Source organism: Sander vitreus, chromosome 7 (genome assembly GCF_031162955.1).
Source record: "Sander vitreus isolate 19-12246 chromosome 7, sanVit1, whole genome shotgun sequence".
Lineage (NCBI taxonomy): Eukaryota > Metazoa > Chordata > Actinopteri > Perciformes > Percidae > Sander > Sander vitreus.
The window spans coordinates 20746646-20768112 of NC_135861.1; the positions used below are offsets into that span (position 1 = coordinate 20746646).

At 39.3% G+C, this 21467-nt stretch overlaps 1 protein-coding gene across 1 annotated transcript in view; it reads right to left on the reverse strand.

Annotated features, from left to right (window-relative positions):
* The window catches only part of LOC144521025 (dedicator of cytokinesis protein 3-like), a 48223-nt gene that overhangs the window by 3293 nt on the left and 23463 nt on the right, over positions 1–21467 (reverse strand). Inside the window, exons 15-52 of the mRNA XM_078255230.1 lie at positions 19318–19442; positions 18998–19160; positions 18741–18847; positions 17869–18040; positions 17676–17773; positions 17378–17461; positions 17076–17176; positions 16897–16978; positions 16302–16472; positions 15447–15639; positions 15176–15303; positions 14825–14971; positions 14600–14698; positions 14403–14497; positions 14134–14209; positions 13862–13962; positions 13709–13767; positions 13434–13582; positions 13187–13272; positions 13046–13072; positions 12844–12939; positions 12704–12764; positions 12501–12594; positions 10463–10611; positions 7165–7251; positions 6814–6918; positions 5604–5745; positions 4926–5092; positions 3122–3208; positions 2781–2960; positions 2606–2689; positions 2374–2490; positions 2072–2193; positions 1759–1948; positions 1365–1446; positions 967–1082; positions 686–770; positions 244–326 (exon numbers count right to left, since the gene is read on the reverse strand). Of these exons, the coding sequence (XP_078111356.1) occupies positions 244–326; positions 686–770; positions 967–1082; positions 1365–1446; positions 1759–1948; positions 2072–2193; positions 2374–2490; positions 2606–2689; positions 2781–2960; positions 3122–3208; positions 4926–5092; positions 5604–5745; positions 6814–6918; positions 7165–7251; positions 10463–10611; positions 12501–12594; positions 12704–12764; positions 12844–12939; positions 13046–13072; positions 13187–13272; positions 13434–13582; positions 13709–13767; positions 13862–13962; positions 14134–14209; positions 14403–14497; positions 14600–14698; positions 14825–14971; positions 15176–15303; positions 15447–15639; positions 16302–16472; positions 16897–16978; positions 17076–17176; positions 17378–17461; positions 17676–17773; positions 17869–18040; positions 18741–18847; positions 18998–19160; positions 19318–19442 (4310 nt within the window). The remainder of the gene's footprint in view (positions 1–243; positions 327–685; positions 771–966; positions 1083–1364; positions 1447–1758; positions 1949–2071; positions 2194–2373; positions 2491–2605; positions 2690–2780; positions 2961–3121; positions 3209–4925; positions 5093–5603; positions 5746–6813; positions 6919–7164; positions 7252–10462; positions 10612–12500; positions 12595–12703; positions 12765–12843; positions 12940–13045; positions 13073–13186; positions 13273–13433; positions 13583–13708; positions 13768–13861; positions 13963–14133; positions 14210–14402; positions 14498–14599; positions 14699–14824; positions 14972–15175; positions 15304–15446; positions 15640–16301; positions 16473–16896; positions 16979–17075; positions 17177–17377; positions 17462–17675; positions 17774–17868; positions 18041–18740; positions 18848–18997; positions 19161–19317; positions 19443–21467) is intronic.

Here is a 21467-nt window from a genome sequence, read left to right on the forward strand (position 1 = left end):
TTTTTCAGAATGTAATTTTAACAATTGAAAATGTACTTTCCAAAGTTAGGATTCCAATTGTAGCACGAAATCTAAATTAGTTCCTTGTGTAAATTGAAATAAGGCGGCACAAGGAGAAGAGGAGAGTGAAAAGGAAGAAGGAGGATGAGGAGGAAGAGAAGCCAAACATTTGCTATCATGCTGTTTGCGTCTGCTGTTTGATATTTTATGACTACACAAATACTATTTCTCTGATGGCTGTACCTTTCGAAGTGAACGGACAGGCAGGGCAGGGGGAGGGTCACTGTTCTGGTGGTGAAACACATCACAGTGCATCAGGAAATGTCCTGCAAAGTGAAATTCATATGAGGAAATAATTAATTTATACATTCTTATGTAAAGGTCTTAAATAGCCATTAAAACCCAGCCTACAACTCAAAAGCTCCCACCCCAATAAAATACCCTGAGTGCAAAGTAAAAGAAGAAAGTACCTGGTGGGAAGGACCTGGGTGGGACAGGGGGCATGATTACCCCTCCGCTAGAAGCTGGCATGTAGGACACCTGCTCCCTGTTCTCTCCATCCAGACTCCAGCTGTTGGGAGCGTTGGGAAAGACTGGAGGGGGATTACATAAACACGTCAACACACACTGTGATACATCTCAAGTACATAATACTGTACAATTAAACCTGTTTGTGTTACGTTACCTTTCTCTGGTAGATTCATGTGAGGATCAGCACACGGCTTACAGGGGCTAATTTGCTGAAGTAAGGCACGCTGCATGTGGTTGTTCTGTAAAACAGAATGTATTATTATAGGTTAGAAAACAGCAGTTTTTATTGTTTTTTTAATGGCGAGCTAAAGACATATTTAAAAAAATCTCTTATGAACATTCAACACCCACTCATTTGAGTGAGTACGAATATATTTGGCATCTGGTATGTTCTGCACATCGATGCACCATTATGGTGCTGTAGATCTGTCCCACCTGTCCATTCTCTGCCATGTTGTAGTACATGGAGTTGTTGACCCTCTCACGATGAGACGGCAACAGTATCATCACTTCCCGGTTGTGTTTGGCCTTATCGGGCAAGGATGGAGAGCCTGGACAGAGAAAAGACGTGGAAATGTATTACTTCTACTTGCAGCAACCTCATTATATTCAACAGAGATGTATTGCCATTCTACATATGCAGGTATTTTATCTCTTGCTACCTTCTGCATAGTTTCATGAAATATCTATGTAATGTATTTTCTAAATCTCATGCATCTATGATTAATAAAACCTCCCATAAAGATATATAATATACACCGATATGGAAATTTGGGGCAGTATACAGTAATGATTATTTCAGTCTCCATCTCTGACGTGGCTTTCTTACTTACCTCTGGCACTTGAGGGAGCAGAGTTAATAATCTGGGAAGAGTTGGAGCGAATTGAGCTCAGGCTGGAGGAGGAGGGGCTCGGCTGCAAAACAAAATATATTGTAAAAATAACATATACAATACAATACAAAACAATTTTTAAGAAGTAAAAAGCATTGTTTTATGAGAAAAAATGTATTTGCTGTATCTGCCTTTTTTTCTTTTATCTAGCAGACAGGAAACTAATAATATAAAGTTGTGTGCAATGAGAGGGCAGCATTAAAATGCCGTTATAGTTACAGTATCAATGTTGATATTCACAAAAGTAATTGTACGAGTATTATACAATGTTTTACATCCTGAACAGACCAGTTTTCATGTGAGTTAAGCTTTACAATGTGCATTACAAATTCACACCATGTCCACTGAATGTAGTGGACATGAGTGTGTTTGTTATTTCAAGCCTTACCTGCATGTGTAATGCCTCCTCTGGGTGTTCCCCCATCAGGCCGTCGGTCATTATGACGAGGTTTCCTGCCTCACTCGATGTGTGTGAGGACAGAGAGGAGGACGAGTGACGAATCGAACTCTGAAGATTCAGAGGGCTGCAGGACAGAGACAATGTTGGAGACTGTGAAACTTTTATCTCCGTATGTACATGGGTGTTCATAAATGTGTGGGAGTGTATGTATGCGCGTGCGTGCGTGCGTGCCTGTTGTGTGACTGACCTGTGTCTGTGTATGAGGCGGACACTCTCAGGGCTCATGTGGCTGTGGGAGGAGAGGATGCCTCTGGGAGAATTGACCCCTTGGCAGCCTGCAGGGCTGAATCGGTCCACGCCGGGCACACCCTGCTGGGACCCAACCATATACTGCTCTGAATATTTACACTGCTCACACATGCATTAAAGCCACACCCATATTACTTTATCACACATATGGTTGCATGAAAAACACATAATGTGCCCATTTGTCAGCAAGAATAAAAATGAACATAGCTGAAAAACTGAGCCGCAGGTGGGACTACTCACATGATGTAAACCTGTCCTCATCATGTGAAACTGGTCTACAAGTTTTTTGTGCAGGGGGCGCATTTCTGGATGCACCAGCTTCTCATGAACAGCCAGCCCCACTCCGAGAACGTGCACCTGTTGACAGGAAATCAGCGAAGAAGAAGCACTGAAGAGGATGTTTGCACCACTATCATGAGAGTCATTTTAACTAGCAGTTACACATATGATGAAATTCAAAGCTGAGTCTGACCTGTTCCTGCATCAAATCCTTCAGATGTGTGATCCTCTCTGTGTCTTCTGGGTGACTGCTGATGTAGTCCTTATCAAAGAAGGCCTGTTGTAGAAGAGAAGTCAAAAGATGAGGATCTCTCACGATTCAATCCATATATCAAAATCGATAAATCTACCCATTCATTTCTCTCTACCTCCTGATATCTGGCAATGCCTCCGTTCACAGCAGCATCTATGACCCCGTTTAGACACATGCTGAGCGGGTTGATGTTGCCATGATGCTGTCTGTGTTGGTACTGGCTGATCAGAGTCCGCAGCTCCTGGGTTTTATTCTCCACCACATAAATGGCATTCTCCAGAGGGCTCACCTCCATCTGCAAATAAATATACCCATGATAAAAGGGGAGGAAGTATGTGTATATGACTTCACGTTAGTCAATCTAACATATTCCGACTCCACATCTGTTGTAAGAGAGATGGAGTAGGCAGTATGTGCAGTATAAGATGACCGAGAGTGAATGTTTGAGCTCCTCACCACTTCTCTCCTTTCCACCTCCGCCCAGCGGGAGATCCCGGGGAGAGGACGAGAGAGGATCAGGGTTGTTCTCTCAATCCACAGACTCTGTTGAAAAACACAGAACAGAGAACAGAGGTTAGGCAGTCTACTATGAACCACATCTGGTAACATCATGAACTGAATGTGTGTAACAGGTAAATAGTAAGACTGGGAAACCTCAAAACTGTGTTTTAGTGTAGCATGTAGGTCAGTTCAGTGGAGAGTAAAAGTCCTGGTTTGATTTCAAATTTAGGTTACTGTGTCAGAGAAAACTATAGTACATTATCATGACTGGTCTAAGTCTCTAGAGCACTGTTGTCTGTACTTGGACTAGATACAAGCGGGTGAGTAAAGTAAAAAAAAAAACGCTTGCAATAAAGTTAGGGCTGAAATGATTAACCGATTAGATGATGGACAGAAAATGAATCACTAACAATTGTGATCATCTCATCTGTTAAACGTTAAAAGTAATTTCCTCATTGTTTACTGCTTCTTAAAATGTTGCTGTCTTTCTGTTTCATATTATTGTAAATTGAATATCAATGGATTTTGAACAGTTGGCTGGACAAAAACAACATTTCTTCAAAGTTATATTTGTTGGTGATTTATATATTTTTTTCCACATTTGTCTCTGAATATATATATATATATATATATACACTAGTCTGTCCTACATGTGTATTTATTATGATGAATTATCATTTTTACATTGTTTAATGTGCATTATATACGCTCCCAGGGACAACAGATGGAAATTGGCATTGTGATATATCTGGTGCACATGTATTGCACACTGTCCCTGTTTTAAATAAGCCAATCAATTAAATAAATAAATGATATGAATTTGAAAACATTTTCATGGGCTCTGGAAAATGCTGACGGGTATTCTTCACTATTTTCTAACAAAAATGATTGACAGATTAATAAGTAATAAAAATAGTAATTAGTTGTAGCCCTAAATGCAATACAAAAGTATATAGTAGTTATAGCAGTTTTTGAGATTGAGATACTCATTCAATGTAATTCAATGTAATTTCCTTGATGCTAATGCAGTTTTCTGTCTCTGGCTCATGTCGTCATGATTTTGGAAACTTTTTCTCTTGCCACATTACATCATTTTGCAGTGTGTATGACTAATGCACCTGTGGTTCAGACAGAGACTGCTATAAGTTACAATTGCAGAGGCTGCTACACAAGAGAGATATATCTGTGTGAATACCTAATTTCACAAGGTTTTCAACAAAGCAACTTGCTACCTACAGAAAAAAAAATCATGTTGGTGTATGTCATCATATAGTAAGACAGCCTTTTGACTGTGACTAACTCACAAGATGTAATTGTGACATGACTAAAAAATGATCAGATAAATCTGTGGTGGAGTAATCAGAGAGACTGGAGAGATAAGTATTAAGCCAAGCACCTATAGTCTATGTCTGACCTGCCGACGAGATATACCGTAAACTTTCTGAAAACCACCGCATCTCTCTAACCCTGTTTGTTTGATGCCTCTCTCTCTCTCTCTCTCTCTCTCTCTCTAAATCGAGGCTCAAAGGACAGAGTGATTTTGTATGCTGTATAATATAGTATGTATAGGCTTTATAATAAGTATGTATAGGCTATAGAAATAAAATGTACTTGAATTTGTTTTGCTAGAGGCCTCTGCATCAATCTAACTGCAGTTTTGAGTTTGATCCATTTCATGTTTTTAACTAGCGTTGCATGTAAATTCAGTATTTCTGTGAGGCAAAAATGGACTGAGAGTGGCACTGCTGGCTCACCGTACCCTGAACTCATTTTCGCGGTCCTTGGGCCCCTTGTGAAAAGGCCTGTCATAGTGGAAGCGGCTGACATTGTTTATGCGGTAGAAGCTCTTGATCCTCTCGGGCACACGCTCCAGCTGAGGCACATCAGAGATGTCTGACACTGGAGTCACCGCATAGATCTGCAAGTCTAGAAGCCAAGTGTCAAGGAAGTGACAGACAGACAGACATGCATATTCACAGAGGGAGGGATATTCAAGGGAAATGCTTACAGAGAGTGTTTGCTCTGACTGTGTGACTCTGGCAATCAACCCCAACATTGCATACAGTGTTCCTCTTTGATCTGTAATACCCTTTAGCACATAAAAAAGCAATACATAGTGCAAGCTGTAATGTTGAAACAATTAGTTGCTTAATTGATCTAAAGGAAATTAACTGTCATCATTTTAATAATTAATCAATTGTTCAAGTCATTTATCAAGAAAACATATTACATATTTACTGGTTTCACCTTCTCAAATGTAAGGATTTGCTTTTATATCATTAGACATTTAAGGTATTTAAGTTTTAGACTGTTGGTCACTGGTGAGACAAACAATTTTGTCTGACCAACAGTTTCAACAGTCTTGATACAAAAAATAAATTACACATTAATTGATATTGAAAACAACAGTTTTAGCCCTATAAGCCGTGTAGGATACACTGAGCGTCGCTTTGTAGGATAGTGTCGTCAGGTTGGTTGGGATGCTGCATGGCGATGGCTTGTGGAAATTCCCCCAGCATCCTTTGCTGGAAGTCCTCGAGCCGTTCATAGTCATAACCCCGACAGACAAACTCCTTGTTCTGCAGAAAAGGAAAAAAACAACAGCCGGTGGATTTATTCAACACTGACATGCTGATGAGAAACTGCGGCACATGAGTGCTCTAGATTTTTTTGAATTGTTTTAGTACTAGTACTGGTAGTACTAGCTGTTTTAGTATTAGCTGTACTACTTTAGTTGTTTTAATACATATTGTGGATAAAACAGCATAACAAGGCATACTGTTGGATTTCTAATGCAGTTCTGCTGAATAATATAAAACTTCTACTGCTGTCTTAAACCTGCCATAACTGTTTTTGTGGCCACTTGGGGGCAGTGGAAGCAACTTGTGAACACAAATTGACATATCATCACCTTTTAATAAGTTGACATGCCAAACTTGTTAGTAAACAGTTGCTTATTTACTTATTCAGCAGTTACAAAACGACATTATCATTCATTTGGAGTCGTGCATTTGGCCACCTGGCAAATCAAGTCTAATATTCACTCTCATTTAAGCTCTGTTTCTAGTCCTTATCAATATATATATATATATGTCTCTTCAGTTGCAAAATGCTCCATTATGTTCATCAGCTAGTCACTAACTGTGTGTGTCTGCTGCTTGGTTCTTAGTGTTTGGTGGGCTTTTTGAGCTTTTTGTGCTGAAAACAGCTGCCTGCTGTGACCGAAACCAATGTATGGGAGCGGTTAGAGTGAACCAAAACAGTAAAAGTGTGGCGAACAGCTAAACAATGAGCTGAAAATCACTATGAAGCTCCATAAAGCCAAATGGAGCTACAGATTGAGATTAAGAATTCCTTGTAAATTCATCATCAAGAGCAACACCTTTCACAATGTCACATTTTTTTCACATTGTCATTTGATACATAATGCTATTATGAAAACATTGACTATAACTGCTTTAATGAAATACAATAGGCATAGCATATAGGTAATTAAGAATTGCATTTGGCTGCTAGGAATAAATTAACTCCCTGGCTAGATTTACAGTTTTTTATTTATTGTAATGTTCTACTGTAGCTGTCCGCATGAGCAGAAACATAACTGTGTCAGGACAGACAAAGATGAGACTAGATTCAGTAGGTCTTACCCTGAGGAAGAAAGGAAACTTCCTGCCATAGAAGCCCATTCTGAAGAACTCCGGCTCAATCCTCTGCTGCTCAATGATGTTGTCATAATACGCTGCCTCCATTTTCTGTCACAGAATAATAAACATGCAAAAGAGTCATGATGAATAATGACTTAATGACACACATTACTGAATCCTCTGCATGTCCTGATGAGTGTGGCTGTGCACAGGTAATTAGGACATTGTGTTTGTGCTATATGCACTTCACAGCACATCAGAGAATGACAATGAAAGAGGGAGCTAAAAATCTGACTTCAGCATCACAGAGGAAGCTTGTTTGATAATAACAGGACGCACGAAGACTTGACTTACCCGTATCCAGCTGAGGCTCTGATAATCATATAAAGTCTCGTACTGGAAAGCCAGCTCCCGGCAGAGAGAGATTCCATATTCCCAGCACTGCAAAATCAGATATAACTGAGATGAATGGAACATATCAATAAAGCTTAATTTATCCCTGATAATAAAGATATTATTATCATTAAAATAACTGTGTGAAATTAGGAAACATCAGAGTACTAGGAGAAAGTATACAAAAAATAAAGTTGCTGGAAGAATCACTGAGACAGCTGACAGATAAATACAGCAACAACATGAAACGAAACAGACAAAAACACCTTCATCAGAGTCTATAGGAGTCTGGTTTGCCTGCTGAGCTATAGTTCCAAAGGTTGGAGCTAAAAGTAGAAATATCATATTTGGAATTCAATATAGCTTCAAAATGTGTGTGATAACTGAAAAGTTGTATGTGAACATCTCGTCGTGCCTTTCTGTTTATTTTAAATTCTACAGTAACAATAAATAAAAACAACACTTGCAGGTTACATTTCTTTCAGACTTGTACTTTATGTTTCGTGGAGATCGTTATATGAACAGTTAATGTATGATTTTATGTTTAACATGCCATATGGGAAGAAATTCAGAAGAAGAAGAACACAAACTTTTGTATAATTTTAACTAATTTAGTAGAAGAAAAAAACAATTCATGTTTACCTAGGGGAACAGGGAGCTGTCGTATTAAAACTACACTTATCTTCTGTTTATAGAATTTTCCTAATAAAATAATAAAATTGACTACATATATAATATATTATATTGTTACATGTTTTCAAAATAAAATATCTTGCATTTTAATGTTAGAGTACTTCTTGAGTATGCAGTAAAAAAGGAAATGACACGCTGTGTAGTACATATATATATATATATATATATATTTTTATTTTTTTTCAAAGTCTTCTACCTAACCATTAATTCACTGCGGTCGCCAGCCTGTATGTTGCTCTTTAAGCACATGTACATTTCTATTTGTACTGGAAGAATTTTAACATTCGTAACAGCATGACAACATGATTCCACAGGTACACACAGGCTACCTTTTTCTTTTCTGTTAGAGCTGCAATAAAAACTAGAGATGACAAAGAGTTAATAAAGGAGGCCACTTTTATTTCCTCCTCAGCTGCTCCCAGAGTCCAGAGGGCATTGTCCTCTCCAAAGCACAGAGACCAGTCAACTAATTTAATTTTGTGGATGAATGCCAGCCAGGGAGGAGTGATTCGGGGAAGCAAATCACATTTGAGCAGACATCTGACCCTTCCTCAATAGTACTGTCGATATGGGCAAAGGTTGCATGTTTGTATTTAAATTATATAATATTCAGAGTTTGCTTTAGTACAGAAAACTATTTCATGATCAGTGATGGGAATAACAGCATTATAAAGGGTGTTACTAACGGCGTTACTTTCTTTCAGTAACGAGTAATCTAATTGATTACTCTTCCCATCTTAATAACGCCGTTACCGTTACTGCCAAAAAATGCGGCGCGTTACTATTTTTTTTTCATTTCATCAGACCAACTAGATCTCTGAGTCTGAGCCGAGAGGCAAATACTTTTTTTTTACTGTTCTTCCTTGGTTAGTGGGCAGTGCACGACGCAAGCGCATAAATGCTGACGATTGGCTGAGGTTGAGTAAAATGTCATGGTTAGCCAATCAGAGGTAGAGTTGGGCGGGTGTTCGAAAGCACGCAGTCGGACACACAACAAACAACACAAGCGAGTCAGTCAACGAGAGAGAGAGAGACAGGTATGGCGTATATAGGTATAAAGATCAGGCCACTTACGTTATTTGCACTAAAAAGAGTGTATATATTTGTTATTTATTTTTGGTATAGTGCTTAACAAGCATTATTTAATTTTGCCCAGTTGTGGCCTGTTGAGGTGTTGTGTTATTTGTATCGATCCACTATATAAATATAATATCTACATACATGGCATTTGATTGGAGGCTAATCTCACTTTGTCCCACAGCAACATTAAAATAGTTTAGATTTGTGTACATTGTTTCTGTTAATAATGTGTGTCCATTTCATTATAATATTCAGATTTATCATAAATAATTGAACATGCACAAGTATTTTGAGGTTCCATTAAAGAGGGGTAGGTGGAGGTGGGGTCACATTTGAGCATTTAAAAATGTACTTGAAAGTAACGCAATAGTTACTTTCTGAAGTAACTAGTTACTTTGATAATTTGTAACTGTATAACTGATTTAGTTATTTTTTGGAAGAAGTAACTAGTAACTATAACTAATTACTTTTTAAAAGTAACTTGCCCAACACTGTTCATGATATATGCCAAGGCAATGACAATTATATGATGTTGTTTTGATAATCCGCAGTTCTGTTAATGCTCTCAACGCTGTAGAAAGGATGTTGCTTTAGCTAAAAAACCTGTGGTGGAAAGTACATTTATTTAAGTGAAGTATTAAGGTACTTACTTTTCTTATTTCACAACATTTATCTTGCTGTAAATGATAATATTTGATATTGAAAACATATGGTCAGCTTGTAAAATATAATAACTGTTAAATATTTAACTACCCTGCAGTATATAAAGTAGTTCAAATTAGCTCCACGTTCACAGGCTACATTAAATGCTACTTACATAAATGTATAACCTCGTTAGTAATAATCAAAATATAATATATGTATAATAATATAACAATCTTGGCAGCTAGTGTTTTGCATAACAAGTCTTCTATATGTATTACAGTATACATGTTTTACCAATATTGCTGTACTTTTACAGAAGTAACATTTTGAATTTTAGACTTTAAAGCTGTAGTATTTTAACACTGTGGTATTGATACTTTTACTTAAGTAAAGGATCTCAGTACTTCTCCACCACCACTGTATAATCTAGTCTAAGCACGTAAGTAAGTTTTGATATAAAACATGATAAACAAAAACTTTGAGAAAGAATATAAGAAACACAGCAAGATTCTGTCTCACTCCTAATGTTAATGAGGGCACAACATAATTACATTTGGGAAAAGCTGCACTGCAGATGAGAAAAAACAACCACTTGAACATTGTAAAAAAAAAAAAGAAATCTATGAAACTAAATGTGATCTAATGTTGATTTAGTTTCTGATATGCCTTATCCAGCACGAACCTACCAATACTGCTCCATCACTGTAAAGTTAACTTGGCCTTGCCTCCATTTTCACGTTTTACTATGTGAGCCTCAGTTGCAGTGGCCAAAGGCCTGAAATACTGGCTTGAAAGTCAGTCAAAACAGGAGCGAGAGATAAAGCTATAAAAATGCACTTGCCTTGCCCTTGTTGAAGTAGTGGAGGATCTTACGACTCAGGTTCTCCTTACGTTGCCACTCACTCTGACAGGGGTAGTGGAGGAAATCCCTGAGAGGCCGGTCCTCCCACTGCAGCAGCTCCCAGTACAGCAGCAAGGTAAACGCTGCCTCTGTTGTTGAGGGGATACAGGTCAAAGGTCTTCAGAATAAAAGGGTATTATCTGCTATCTAGTAAAGCTACAGATGTTGAACAGTCTGCTCAGTCTGGCCTCAGTGATGATATCTTTTTGGGTTCAGTTTTCGTGAACAGATGGTGAATGGCACAAAGCTCAGTCAATGGCTTAAAGCACAATTAGCCCAGAGCATGGTGAGTATGTTTTGGCATATTGGTGGCCAGAGGAGCAAAAGGCACCTGCACAGTTGAAATCCTATCCGCTGCTCTCAGTTGCTTTGGCACAATGGTCAAATTAAAATCAGGATTCTGTAAAATTTGTCTTCACTCTACTATTTAATATGTATTTTCAGTTTTACACAGACACATAGAAACACAATATTAGTTATATCTGTCATATTAAAATAGTTCCTTAGACATCTGACTGTCTTGGCTTTAAACTATAAGAAAAGAAATTATAAACTAGAGCTGAAACGATCAGTTGATTAATCGATTAGTCGATTGACAGAAAAAGCTTCTCAATTGTGAAGATTTGCTTCTTTGTCTTATGAGATAATAAATTAAATACTGTTGGGCTTTTGAGTGTTACTTGGTAAAACTCTCATTTTATAGATTAATCGAAAAGTATAATTATTAGTTTATGTTCTAAATAAACAGTACAACATGAATCCATTGAATCCACAGTATAAAACCAAATACAAATTATGCTTTTTCTATGTTGAATTCATAGTTTTCTTTAGTGTTATTTATGAATATGATTTGTTTAATTAGTCACTTTTGGCTACATGCACACAATAAAGCCACCACTGCCAGTAATATGAGTAAATCAAGAACACTTAAGCCATTTACACGAATACATAAACTGACAACTTCCCCTGATTTCCTTTTTACATGATTGAGAGTGGCATTACCAGAACTGAATAAAATTTACTATAACTCCCCCCCCACCCCACCCCTAAAAATAACAAATGTTCTCTTTTTCTAATATAGAATGGACAACTGTGATATAAATGCTGGGGTTGAGTTTTACCAGTTTTTATAAGACGATGCCACCAGACTCTTTTCTTTGTCTAATTGCTGAGGGCAGATCTGCTGGAATTATTTTGATTATCTACAGAGAACTGTTTTCTGTAAAAAGGTATCCAGGCCTGAAACTATCACCTTTAAAGCCCCTGCACAATCAATTTTTTTCAGTTACTCTTGCTAGTTAAACCTCTACTCAGGTTAAAGGTGGGTGGAGGTATGCTGGGAAGTATGGGAGGTCATCGGGTTCCATGTACTAATAAGAATCATAAAGATTAATGATGGAGTTGTACCTATAAACTGCGGAAGCTAGCAGGCTCTAAACAGCAGTCCACAAAGTTATATAGCATTTTATCATTTATCTCTGTCACTGTCCTTGCACTCACTACAGCCAAGCAGCATTCCACCTTCTCTGCTGTTTGTATTAGTTTGCCATGCAGTTATAAAACAAGGAATAAAACAATCAGAATTTCCTGAATGTATAGTTAAACTCACCCGCTCCCTCAAACTGGCTGGACATTGTCGGACTACACATTGAGAAGATGTATAATCAGCTAAAACAAGTGAAATGGCCTGTGTGAGTGGGCCATCGGTATGCAGGGCCTCAAACCCCAAAACATATAGCCATGATTCTGCTTTACATGTCGTGCTTTTTCCCACCTACTACATATATTCTACTACTTCTCTAGGTGCCTCTATTGGTAAAATCCAATGAAAGGATAGAGACAGCACATGCAGAGCAACAGAGCAAATGAGAGAAAATAAAACCTGCGTTCACCAAATAGAAATGCTACTTTACCCGGAACAAAAGCTCCGCCATGAAGCATGCACCATCACAAAAAATGACCCAGTAATCTCCCTTACCTGTGTAGTCCTCTGCATGGAGATGCAGGTCACACAGCTTGTGGATGTAACGGATGTACATATCCTCCTTGTTGACCTCTGATTTGTAGAAGTTCTGGGATTGAATGAAAAAGAATGGTTAAAATCTTATTGCATGTGTAGAATTATTTATTCATCCTCAACATGTTTCTAAAATCTAAAAAGCACTGCCATGAATGTCTCACCATGAGGTTGACAGAACCACCAATTTTCTTGTTCTCCATCTCATCTCCTTTCATGCAGTCCCTAAAAATGAAAAGTATATATTTTTTCTCAATTTCATGATCCCATTAGAGTTATAATGTGCAACTTAATCTCAGCATACCTGTAATCCAGTAATCGCTCGACAAGTCTTGTGACTGATGTGACGAATGAGATCCCTGTCTCTCTCCAGGTCTCCTGCTCTATCTTCTCCAGCAGGCTGCAGAGAAAATAAGATACTCTTACTAAAGGTGACAAGCACAGGAAGTGAATAGCTATAAATCACTAGGAGTCTTAGTCTTAGCAGTGAGGGTGTTACACCTCACCTTGGATAAGGACCAAACAGCTGGGTCCTGCGGTGTGACAGTCAAACAACACAGAGCAGTACGTTAGAGGGAAATACTTTGAGAGCAGCATCTTTCTGAGTATAACTCCACAGGCTCACTCAACACAGGTTTGATGCTTACAAAAGGCTGAAGAGCTCTCTGTGATTATCATCGCCTTTTCCATCCGACACCATGCTGTCCAGCTTATCCATCAGCTCTGCTTCCACCTACACACACACACACACACACACACACACACACACACACACACACACACACACACACACACACACACACACTCAGCCAAAAGATGTGGGTATGTTATGTGACAAACAACATACCATGGTACACAATCTGTACTTTAGAGAGAAAATAATGTCATAATGACCTGTTTGAAGTTGCCGTTTTTCCTCTGCTCCCAATCCATCATGTCGTGGAAAATTGGAATCATGATATTTCTAACCTCGGTCTGAGGCACCAGTGTGACACCAAGGAAGGGACCCATCATTCCTGGGATGAAGTGGGGCTTGTTGTCACCTGGATTACATAGATTCATATAGATAGGAGCCATTGTTCTCGTTAATTTTTTTTTTATAAAAATCTAGATGGAGGTGGTCCACTGTGATACTGTATGTGTGTGTGGAGTCAGGCTGTCTGACGCACCTAATTTTTGCCACATGCTGAAGAGCTCATAAGCCATCATCACTCTCATATCTCCATGCCTACAAAGAGTGGACATTGAGGTATAAAAAGTTTGATTAATAATTAACATGTGTTGGAGAGAATGCACACAATGAATCTATGGCAGTTTCTTACTTGTCCAGGACTTTCTTTCTCTTCGCCGGGCCGAGCGCCTCCAGCTGCAGACTGGGCTGGTTGATGTACAGTACAGTGAGGCTGAAAAAGGAGTTCCACACCTAACACACACAACAGACAAAAACAAAAATTAATAAATGTTACATTGAATCATTACACTAGCTTCAGAAATTGAATTATGGAAAAGCATCACAGTTTAGTTAGTTAGTTAGTTTGTGGCTTCATGGTGTGGTGGGTTTGCTAAATACTAGCCTCCTGTTTTTCAGACACACCTTGAAATCAAAATCTGCCTCTGAGAAGTTCTTGTGCAGAGCCGGAGACAGGAACTGTGTTGTCACTACGATGATACTGTAGAAAGCAAAATAACACTGTCAGCTTACAAAACGAGGTAGATGCCAAAAACAGATGAAAACATTTGCAACACAAGTGTCACCTCAGAGCAGGATTATCTGAAGAGAGTCTGATCTAATGGTTGGCTGTATCCCCTTACCTTCTCTGGGACAAAGAAGACTGCATGATAGAAATGGAAAAGCAGACTCACTGACTAGTAAGAAGCCTCATGACGCTCCAGTCTCGGGGGAAGATAGTCAGTTTCATCAGATTGCGGAACACGCAGAAGATCTTCAAAAGGAACTCCTGCAAAGGAATATATTTTAAAAGTGTATGCAGTCAAGGTATGCAGTAAGTAGGCTGCAGCAAAATGCTGTGATCAAGCACAGCTATGTAAGAGTTCCCCACCTTCAGCTCCTCTTTGCTATGGAAGTTGTTGAGTAGATGGTGAAAATGGATCTCTGTCATCTGCCGGAGCAGAGAGAGAAGACAGGAAACATACTCCCCCTGCACAAAAAGAAAATGACAGATATGGGCACACATATTCAAAAAGGTTAATCAACTCAAACTATGAACTAAAATTCCACCTGTTTTTATTGCACATCCAAGAGGCACATATGAGTGGTAGCTTACCGTTATCTCGGCAGTGCACTGGGGACAGCGTTGTCCTCTGGATGTCTCCACAGAGTGAGACTTGCTCATGATGGACAGCAGAGTCTGCAGCAGCACATCCAGAAGGCTCTCCACCATCATCTCCACTTCCTCCTGAACAGAAGACTCCTGAGACACACAGAGATGCAAACATGCTGCTTAATGCTTTACTGTTTGTGCTAACATGCTACAGCTGCATTTCCATGATATAATATATTTTAAAAGGAAATAGGCATTTTATATTGTCTTTACTAATTCAATTTAACTTTTTTGTAATCACATGTGATTTTAAGTCATATATGTTAAGTATGTATATGGTATAATTTACTGTACCATGGAGCTAGTCTTAATTATGGAAAAGATGCTGCCAAGGATCCCAGAACAGATGAGCAGCTCCCTCTGCTGGCGCAGATGCAGGTGGATGTGATGCAGAACCACCGGCAACAGAATACTTCGAGACTCTGAGGGAAGAGAAGAAAAAAAAAGGAGACAGAGTGAGGATGAGACTGAAAAGCACTGTATGCACATTAGACTTACATATATGGTTGTTTTGGTCTCTTCAGAGAAAGATAACACTTTGCATAAACATTCATGTTTGTCTCACCAGGGAAGAAGAAGAGGCGGCTCTCAACTGTACGAGCAATGGACTGCAGTTTGACTACATCCATAGACTGGCCAATGTCCACAGTGCTGGGCATGCTCCCTAGGGTGCCCCTGACATATTCGGCTACCTCCTGAACGGTGAACATCTGCAGCAGCTCATCAAAGATATCAGGGAAACTGTTCAACAGTGCCGCCTGGGAGGTGGACAAAGGAAGAAGGAATATGAAGTGTGCATATGAAATCAAAGAAGCTACAATTACATGAATAAAAACATCACAAAAATTACCACTTTTAACAAATATTGCTCTTTCTGAGTGACACTGACACAAAACAAAACAGCCCAAACTTCAACTTGCTGTTTATCTTCTAAAAGGAGCACCAGGATCTTAACAGAGGAACACAATTGATCTCTTTTCACAGACTGCATAGCAGTTATTTAAGAATACATCATCCTGGACACAAAGCATCTGCTGCATTGTGGAACCAACACAGGGGGGCGCTGTGACTTACTGAGATGGATGAGAGCCCCAGGCATGTCCACAGACAGGCATGCAGCTGATTACACCCCTAAAATGTCCCAGAGCAATACAAGGATAGGACAACAGTGGGGTGCGAGACTGAAGCATCGGTCACAAAATGCACGGAATGAAAAGTGAAATAAGTAAAAAGAATGAAACGAGAAACAAGTTAACAAACAAAAATGAATCAATTAATCGTGACTGCAAACTAAGAGGATGAATAAAAGAGAAAATAAACAAATATAACCAAAGATAAAATAAGACTTCCAAGCAGGTGACACACTGTACGTCGTCAGAACAGTTAGACAGTGTTTGTCATGCTGTGTGAAGTATCTGACCTGTGTGAACACCAGGTTCTCTGAGCTGCGGCTGTCCAGACTCAGGACGAAGCGGATGGACTGGAAGAGCTCTTGGATGCTCGCTCTAAACTGCTCCTCCTCCATCCCGCAGGTGGCTCTCGAGTACAGGATACGTGACTGGACGATGAACTTGAACAGGTACTCCAGAGCCTGAGGGGGGTGTCGGCAGGAAGCAGACGGAGACACACAGTCAGCAAAGATACACATAATTTCGTACTATAAATTCCCTCACAATGAAAAAACACTGAGCACTGAATGGGTTTGTGGTTGATCATCCAGAGAAAATCAATACATAAAACAAATGTTTCCAATTTTCAGGTCTCGTAAGAAAATACCTCTTCACATGATCTCATCGGGAAAAGGAAATTCAAAGACCCTGTGGAAATGTCTCACTCTGCACATTTCAATATCTGCAGAGATTTTATATAACTTTCTCTCAGCATGGAAGTCACTTACTGAGGCTGTATATGGAGTCACATTACTCCTTATCAGTCTGTCTGTTGCCATTTCCGACTAATTAATCCCAGTAAAGGGAGCCAGGGCAGACCAGAAGGAAGTGTGTGTGATACTTTACCCTCATGGCTTCCTGGATGTGGTCCTGTCGGACGACCTCAGCTGAGCGGTCCATGTACCACTTCAGACATCGAATCAGCTCTCTGCAGTAAATCATAGTTTAAAATTATGAGAGTCAATATCAAGTGTGACTTTGTAACTATCTAAATTCAGATTGTTGTATGTGCTTTGTTGTTGTACTTGTATGCCAAAGCTCCAGCAAAGTGGTTTTGGATGTAGGAGTCCATGACAGGTCTGAAGTGGTAGAAACGGCTGTCCCTGAGCAGGTTAATGATGAACACCTAAACACACACACACACACACATATATATATATATATATATATATATATATATATATATATATATATATATATATATATATATATATACATATACAGAGAGAGAGAGAGAGAGAGAGAGAGATGTTATGCTTATTTCCTCTGCTTACAGGCAAAATAAATCATATAGTAGAGTATGGTTGTGCTCCTTTAATTTTCCTACCAGTGACTGGAAAACCAGCGGTCCGTATTTATCAGTGTTGTCATCTAAAAGACAGAAGAGCGTATCCAGGACATCTCGTAAGAACTGTGAGGAGAAAAAGGAACAACACTTTACACATCACATTAAATGCTTTGCTGCTAACTAAAATAGAAACAAAGGGTAGCCCCTTCATCCAAAAACATGGCAATAAAACCTTTTTTTAATTCTGAAATGATTGTCATAGAAAACTGAAAATGTCTTTTGTTGAGTGAATAATATAAAATAAATAAAAAAATATAAATAGTGCTATGACAGTGACCTTGACAATCTCCTCTCCACTAATCTGACGTAATCGACCAAGGATGTCCAACACCCTGTCTGGATGGGCCTTCCAGTTCAGAAGAGCCAGAAGGTCCACTAGAAAGGGAAAATAAATCAAATTGAGTTGAATCAATTAATCAAATTAAATGGAAAGTGAAAATATACAAATAAGAGCTAAAGTGTTCGATTACCATTTTGTGTGAGTTTGGTGGAGCATAGTATCGTTGAGACCCAGAAGGTTTCTTTGGGGCTTCTCTGGAAGGGCAAGTTGGCCGGCAGGTTGGGGCAGCTGTTGAAGTCCTCTTTACAGCAGGGCAGACTCAGGTAGAGGCCCTGGTTACTGAAGGTAGCATTTTCATCACACTAGAGGGCAGATAACAGAGGGAAAGAAAAGATTCATTGAGTTTTGGAGACATCTTGGAGTTTAAAAAAGTAATGGAACAATGGCACTCTCAAGTCGGTGATTGGTCCACTGGACCACAGAATCATTTGATTGGCTCTTCTATGTAGCTGCAGTAGAGCGGCCAGCCAGTCTCCAACCAAATAAAAATGTCAGCACAATATGCATATTGCTTTGAGTAGCTTTCTGGCTTCATAGCATACTAATGTTACTTGCTAATGTGTTGTGCTCCCACGCAAAAGTTTTATTCTGAGGGTGACACTTTAGCATGCTAACAACAAGTTAACATTGATTATTTTATTAATGCCATAAATCATAATTATGAGACAACTCTCTAACTGTTGTGATCATTGTGTAATGTGTACATGTTTTGGTGCAGGAGAGGAAACTAAATGGATGTTGCATTTAATTGCATGTTGTCAGAGCAGACTATGACCCAGGGTCCACTGCTGAGAAAATACAATAAAGACACACAGAGAGCTGCCAGCTGCCGACTCCCAGCACAGGACTCCCCACCAACACAGAAACAACCCATCACAGCTGGGCCATGCAATCGACTTTTAATTTAAAAGCTTAAGACACCAAAGGTCAAAGTTAAAAAGACACTGACGATAAAGATAAGACACCATACATCTAAAATGTGTGGGTTGAACCTACACATACCTTGTACACATATAGCTCATGGCTTTCATCTGACAGTGTGGTCCCATCTTCTCTCATCAGAGGAGTGAAAGCAAAACCAAACAATTTTTTCTCTCCTTTGTCTTTAGCTGAAAGGAAGCACATCATAATATCATGCATCATCATATTGTATCTACACAGCACAAACCATACTTGTATAACTCAGAGCGTGATCCAATCTGTCCTAATAATCTTGTGCGCTGAGGGATGACTGCCACTGGGCTGTATTAGTGACTCACTGGAGCAGTGTCTGAACTCAAGGCGTAGGTGGGATCCTCTGAAACGATCTATGGGAATGGGAAGCTTGACCATCTCACTCCAGCGAGGGCTGTTGTTGTGGTAAAGGACAAAAGAGCGATATTCACTTGTGTTGGGCTCCCCACTGCCCAAACTGATGCAGTCCTGAGAAGAAAAGGAGCATGGTGGATTGTTTTTAGTGACATGTACTGATAATGATGTATCAAATGAATGTGGGGATGTATAGGAGGAAGGTTACATTAGTCATGACTCATATATGGATGATATGGAACACAAAAACTCATGTACATATGTGTCATACTTTGAGTGTGTCCCCGTCGGCATAAAGCACATAGAGCGTGACTTCGATGTTCTTCTGGACACTCTTGCCGCCCCTCTCAAACTCCCCCCGCTCCAGGGTCAGGTACAGGTCATTGCGTATGTCACCTAAGACACAGGGGAAATTACAGTTAATGGGGAAACTCGCCAACATATCAAAGCCTGTTGACAGCTCTTGGGGCAACGCATTAAAACGTTTTATAAAGCCCTCTGCGGTTCCCTCTGGAGTGCCTCAAGTGATCAACGTCCAACGTCAGTTTGGGACAACAGATTTGAAAATAAAAATAAAATGTAAAATACAAAGAATAATAATTGAATTTGTTCATAGTTCCATTGTTCTGTCAACAGATTTACTGAAATTTTTACAGATTTTTGCAATATCGCAAGTGGCTAACTGGGATAAATTGGCAGGCAGAAGGCTATTTCCCCCCGTATCCAGCTCTCCTAATACATCCATGGTGTAAAGAAAGAAATGAGGTTTACCAGAGCTCTGTAGCCCGCTCCTCATCTCTGCTTGAGGCTCGGGGCTCGAGGCTACATTAGCATAACACACCTGAATCGCCGATCCAATCTCCAAACTGTTAGCAGTCAAGTTGGGTAATTATAGGTAATGTAGCATAAGGTTTTGACAAGAAGAAGAATGCGTGGAATAAAAAAAGACTGCTGCATCGAATTTGACTTTTTTTTTTGCATTGTGACTGATAATGTTATAGGAGTGCTATGCTATATCGGCAGAGCACTCATTTAAGCTTGACACACTAGCTAGGACGTCATGCGCAAAATCATTGCCCTCTTGAGGTTCAAGCTAGAGACAACAACAGGACAAAGACATCTCAGAAATTCCCAGACTATGATAACAAACATGTCTCCTGCCTTGGCGATGTTAATAAGTTATAATGTACATGTCAACCTCTGTTCCACAGACGAACTGCAAGTGCTCAACATAAATTAAGACTAAGCTGTGCACCACAGACCACATGCCATTGTTCTTGTCGATGAGAAATGACCCCACTGAGTTGTAATACACTGCAGCTCATGACTGCCTCAGCCCCTTTTGTGCGGTCAGTGTTTAATGCAATAAATATCAGTGGCAACAGTGGAGGAAGATATTGCAGTTATATATAAAATCAGATGATAGTTATTTATATCCAAGTCATTTCCTTGGGGACGGATGAGTCACAAGAGTTGATATTGGGAGGTATTTCAGGCTAACTGGATCTGGAGAAGAGCTGGAGAGGAGCTAGAGAGGAGAGGATCATACATTCTCAGTAGACACAAAGCAGAACAATGTTATCTGATGAAATATACCGAAATAAACACACACCTCTCCCTTTCTCTCTCTCTCTCTCTTTCTCTCTCTCTCTTTGAAGACCTCTGCTCTTCATAAACTTCTCAGTACCTGACCTAAATGCCGATCTCAGGCAAATAGGGACTGACAAATCTGAGAGCTTCCTAAATACCAATGGTGTAGTTACAGTAGTAGTAAGTAAAAGTAAAAGTCCTGCATTCAAAATCTTAGTTGTTTATACTGCTGCATCAATATGTATTTTACTAATGTAGCTAGTCAAGGTGTGTCCAGTTTTAACAACTTTACATACAGTTAGGTAGTTTAGTGTTACCAACCTTGGGGTCGGGTCCACTCAAAGGGGTCACAAGATAAATTTGAGGGGTCATGAGATGATTAATGAGGTACAAGAGAAGAAAAAACAATGTTGACTTTTGTGTGACTATTCTCAAATTGTTTCTGTTTTTGTAAAATATTGGATTACTTTACCTCGTTGGGCCTCATACAGTTATTTAAATTAACCATCTGAGAAGTTAGGAGGGAAAATGTCTTGTTGGAGGAACTTTAACAACTCATAGGCATCGGAGATATAACAAGAGGCCACTAGTATTGTACAAATGTACAAATCTTTTTTAAGCTTAGTCAAAGTGTTCAATGTAACTGAAAAATAACTAGTAACTGTAGCAGTCAGATAAATGTAGTGCAGTAAAAAGTACGTTTTCCTCTGAAGTGTAGAAATATAAAGTAGCATCAAGTGGAAATACTTAAGTACAAATACTTCAAAGTTGTGCTTCAGTACAGTACTTGAGTAGATTTACTTGAATGACTATTTCCTCAAGACCACAGCC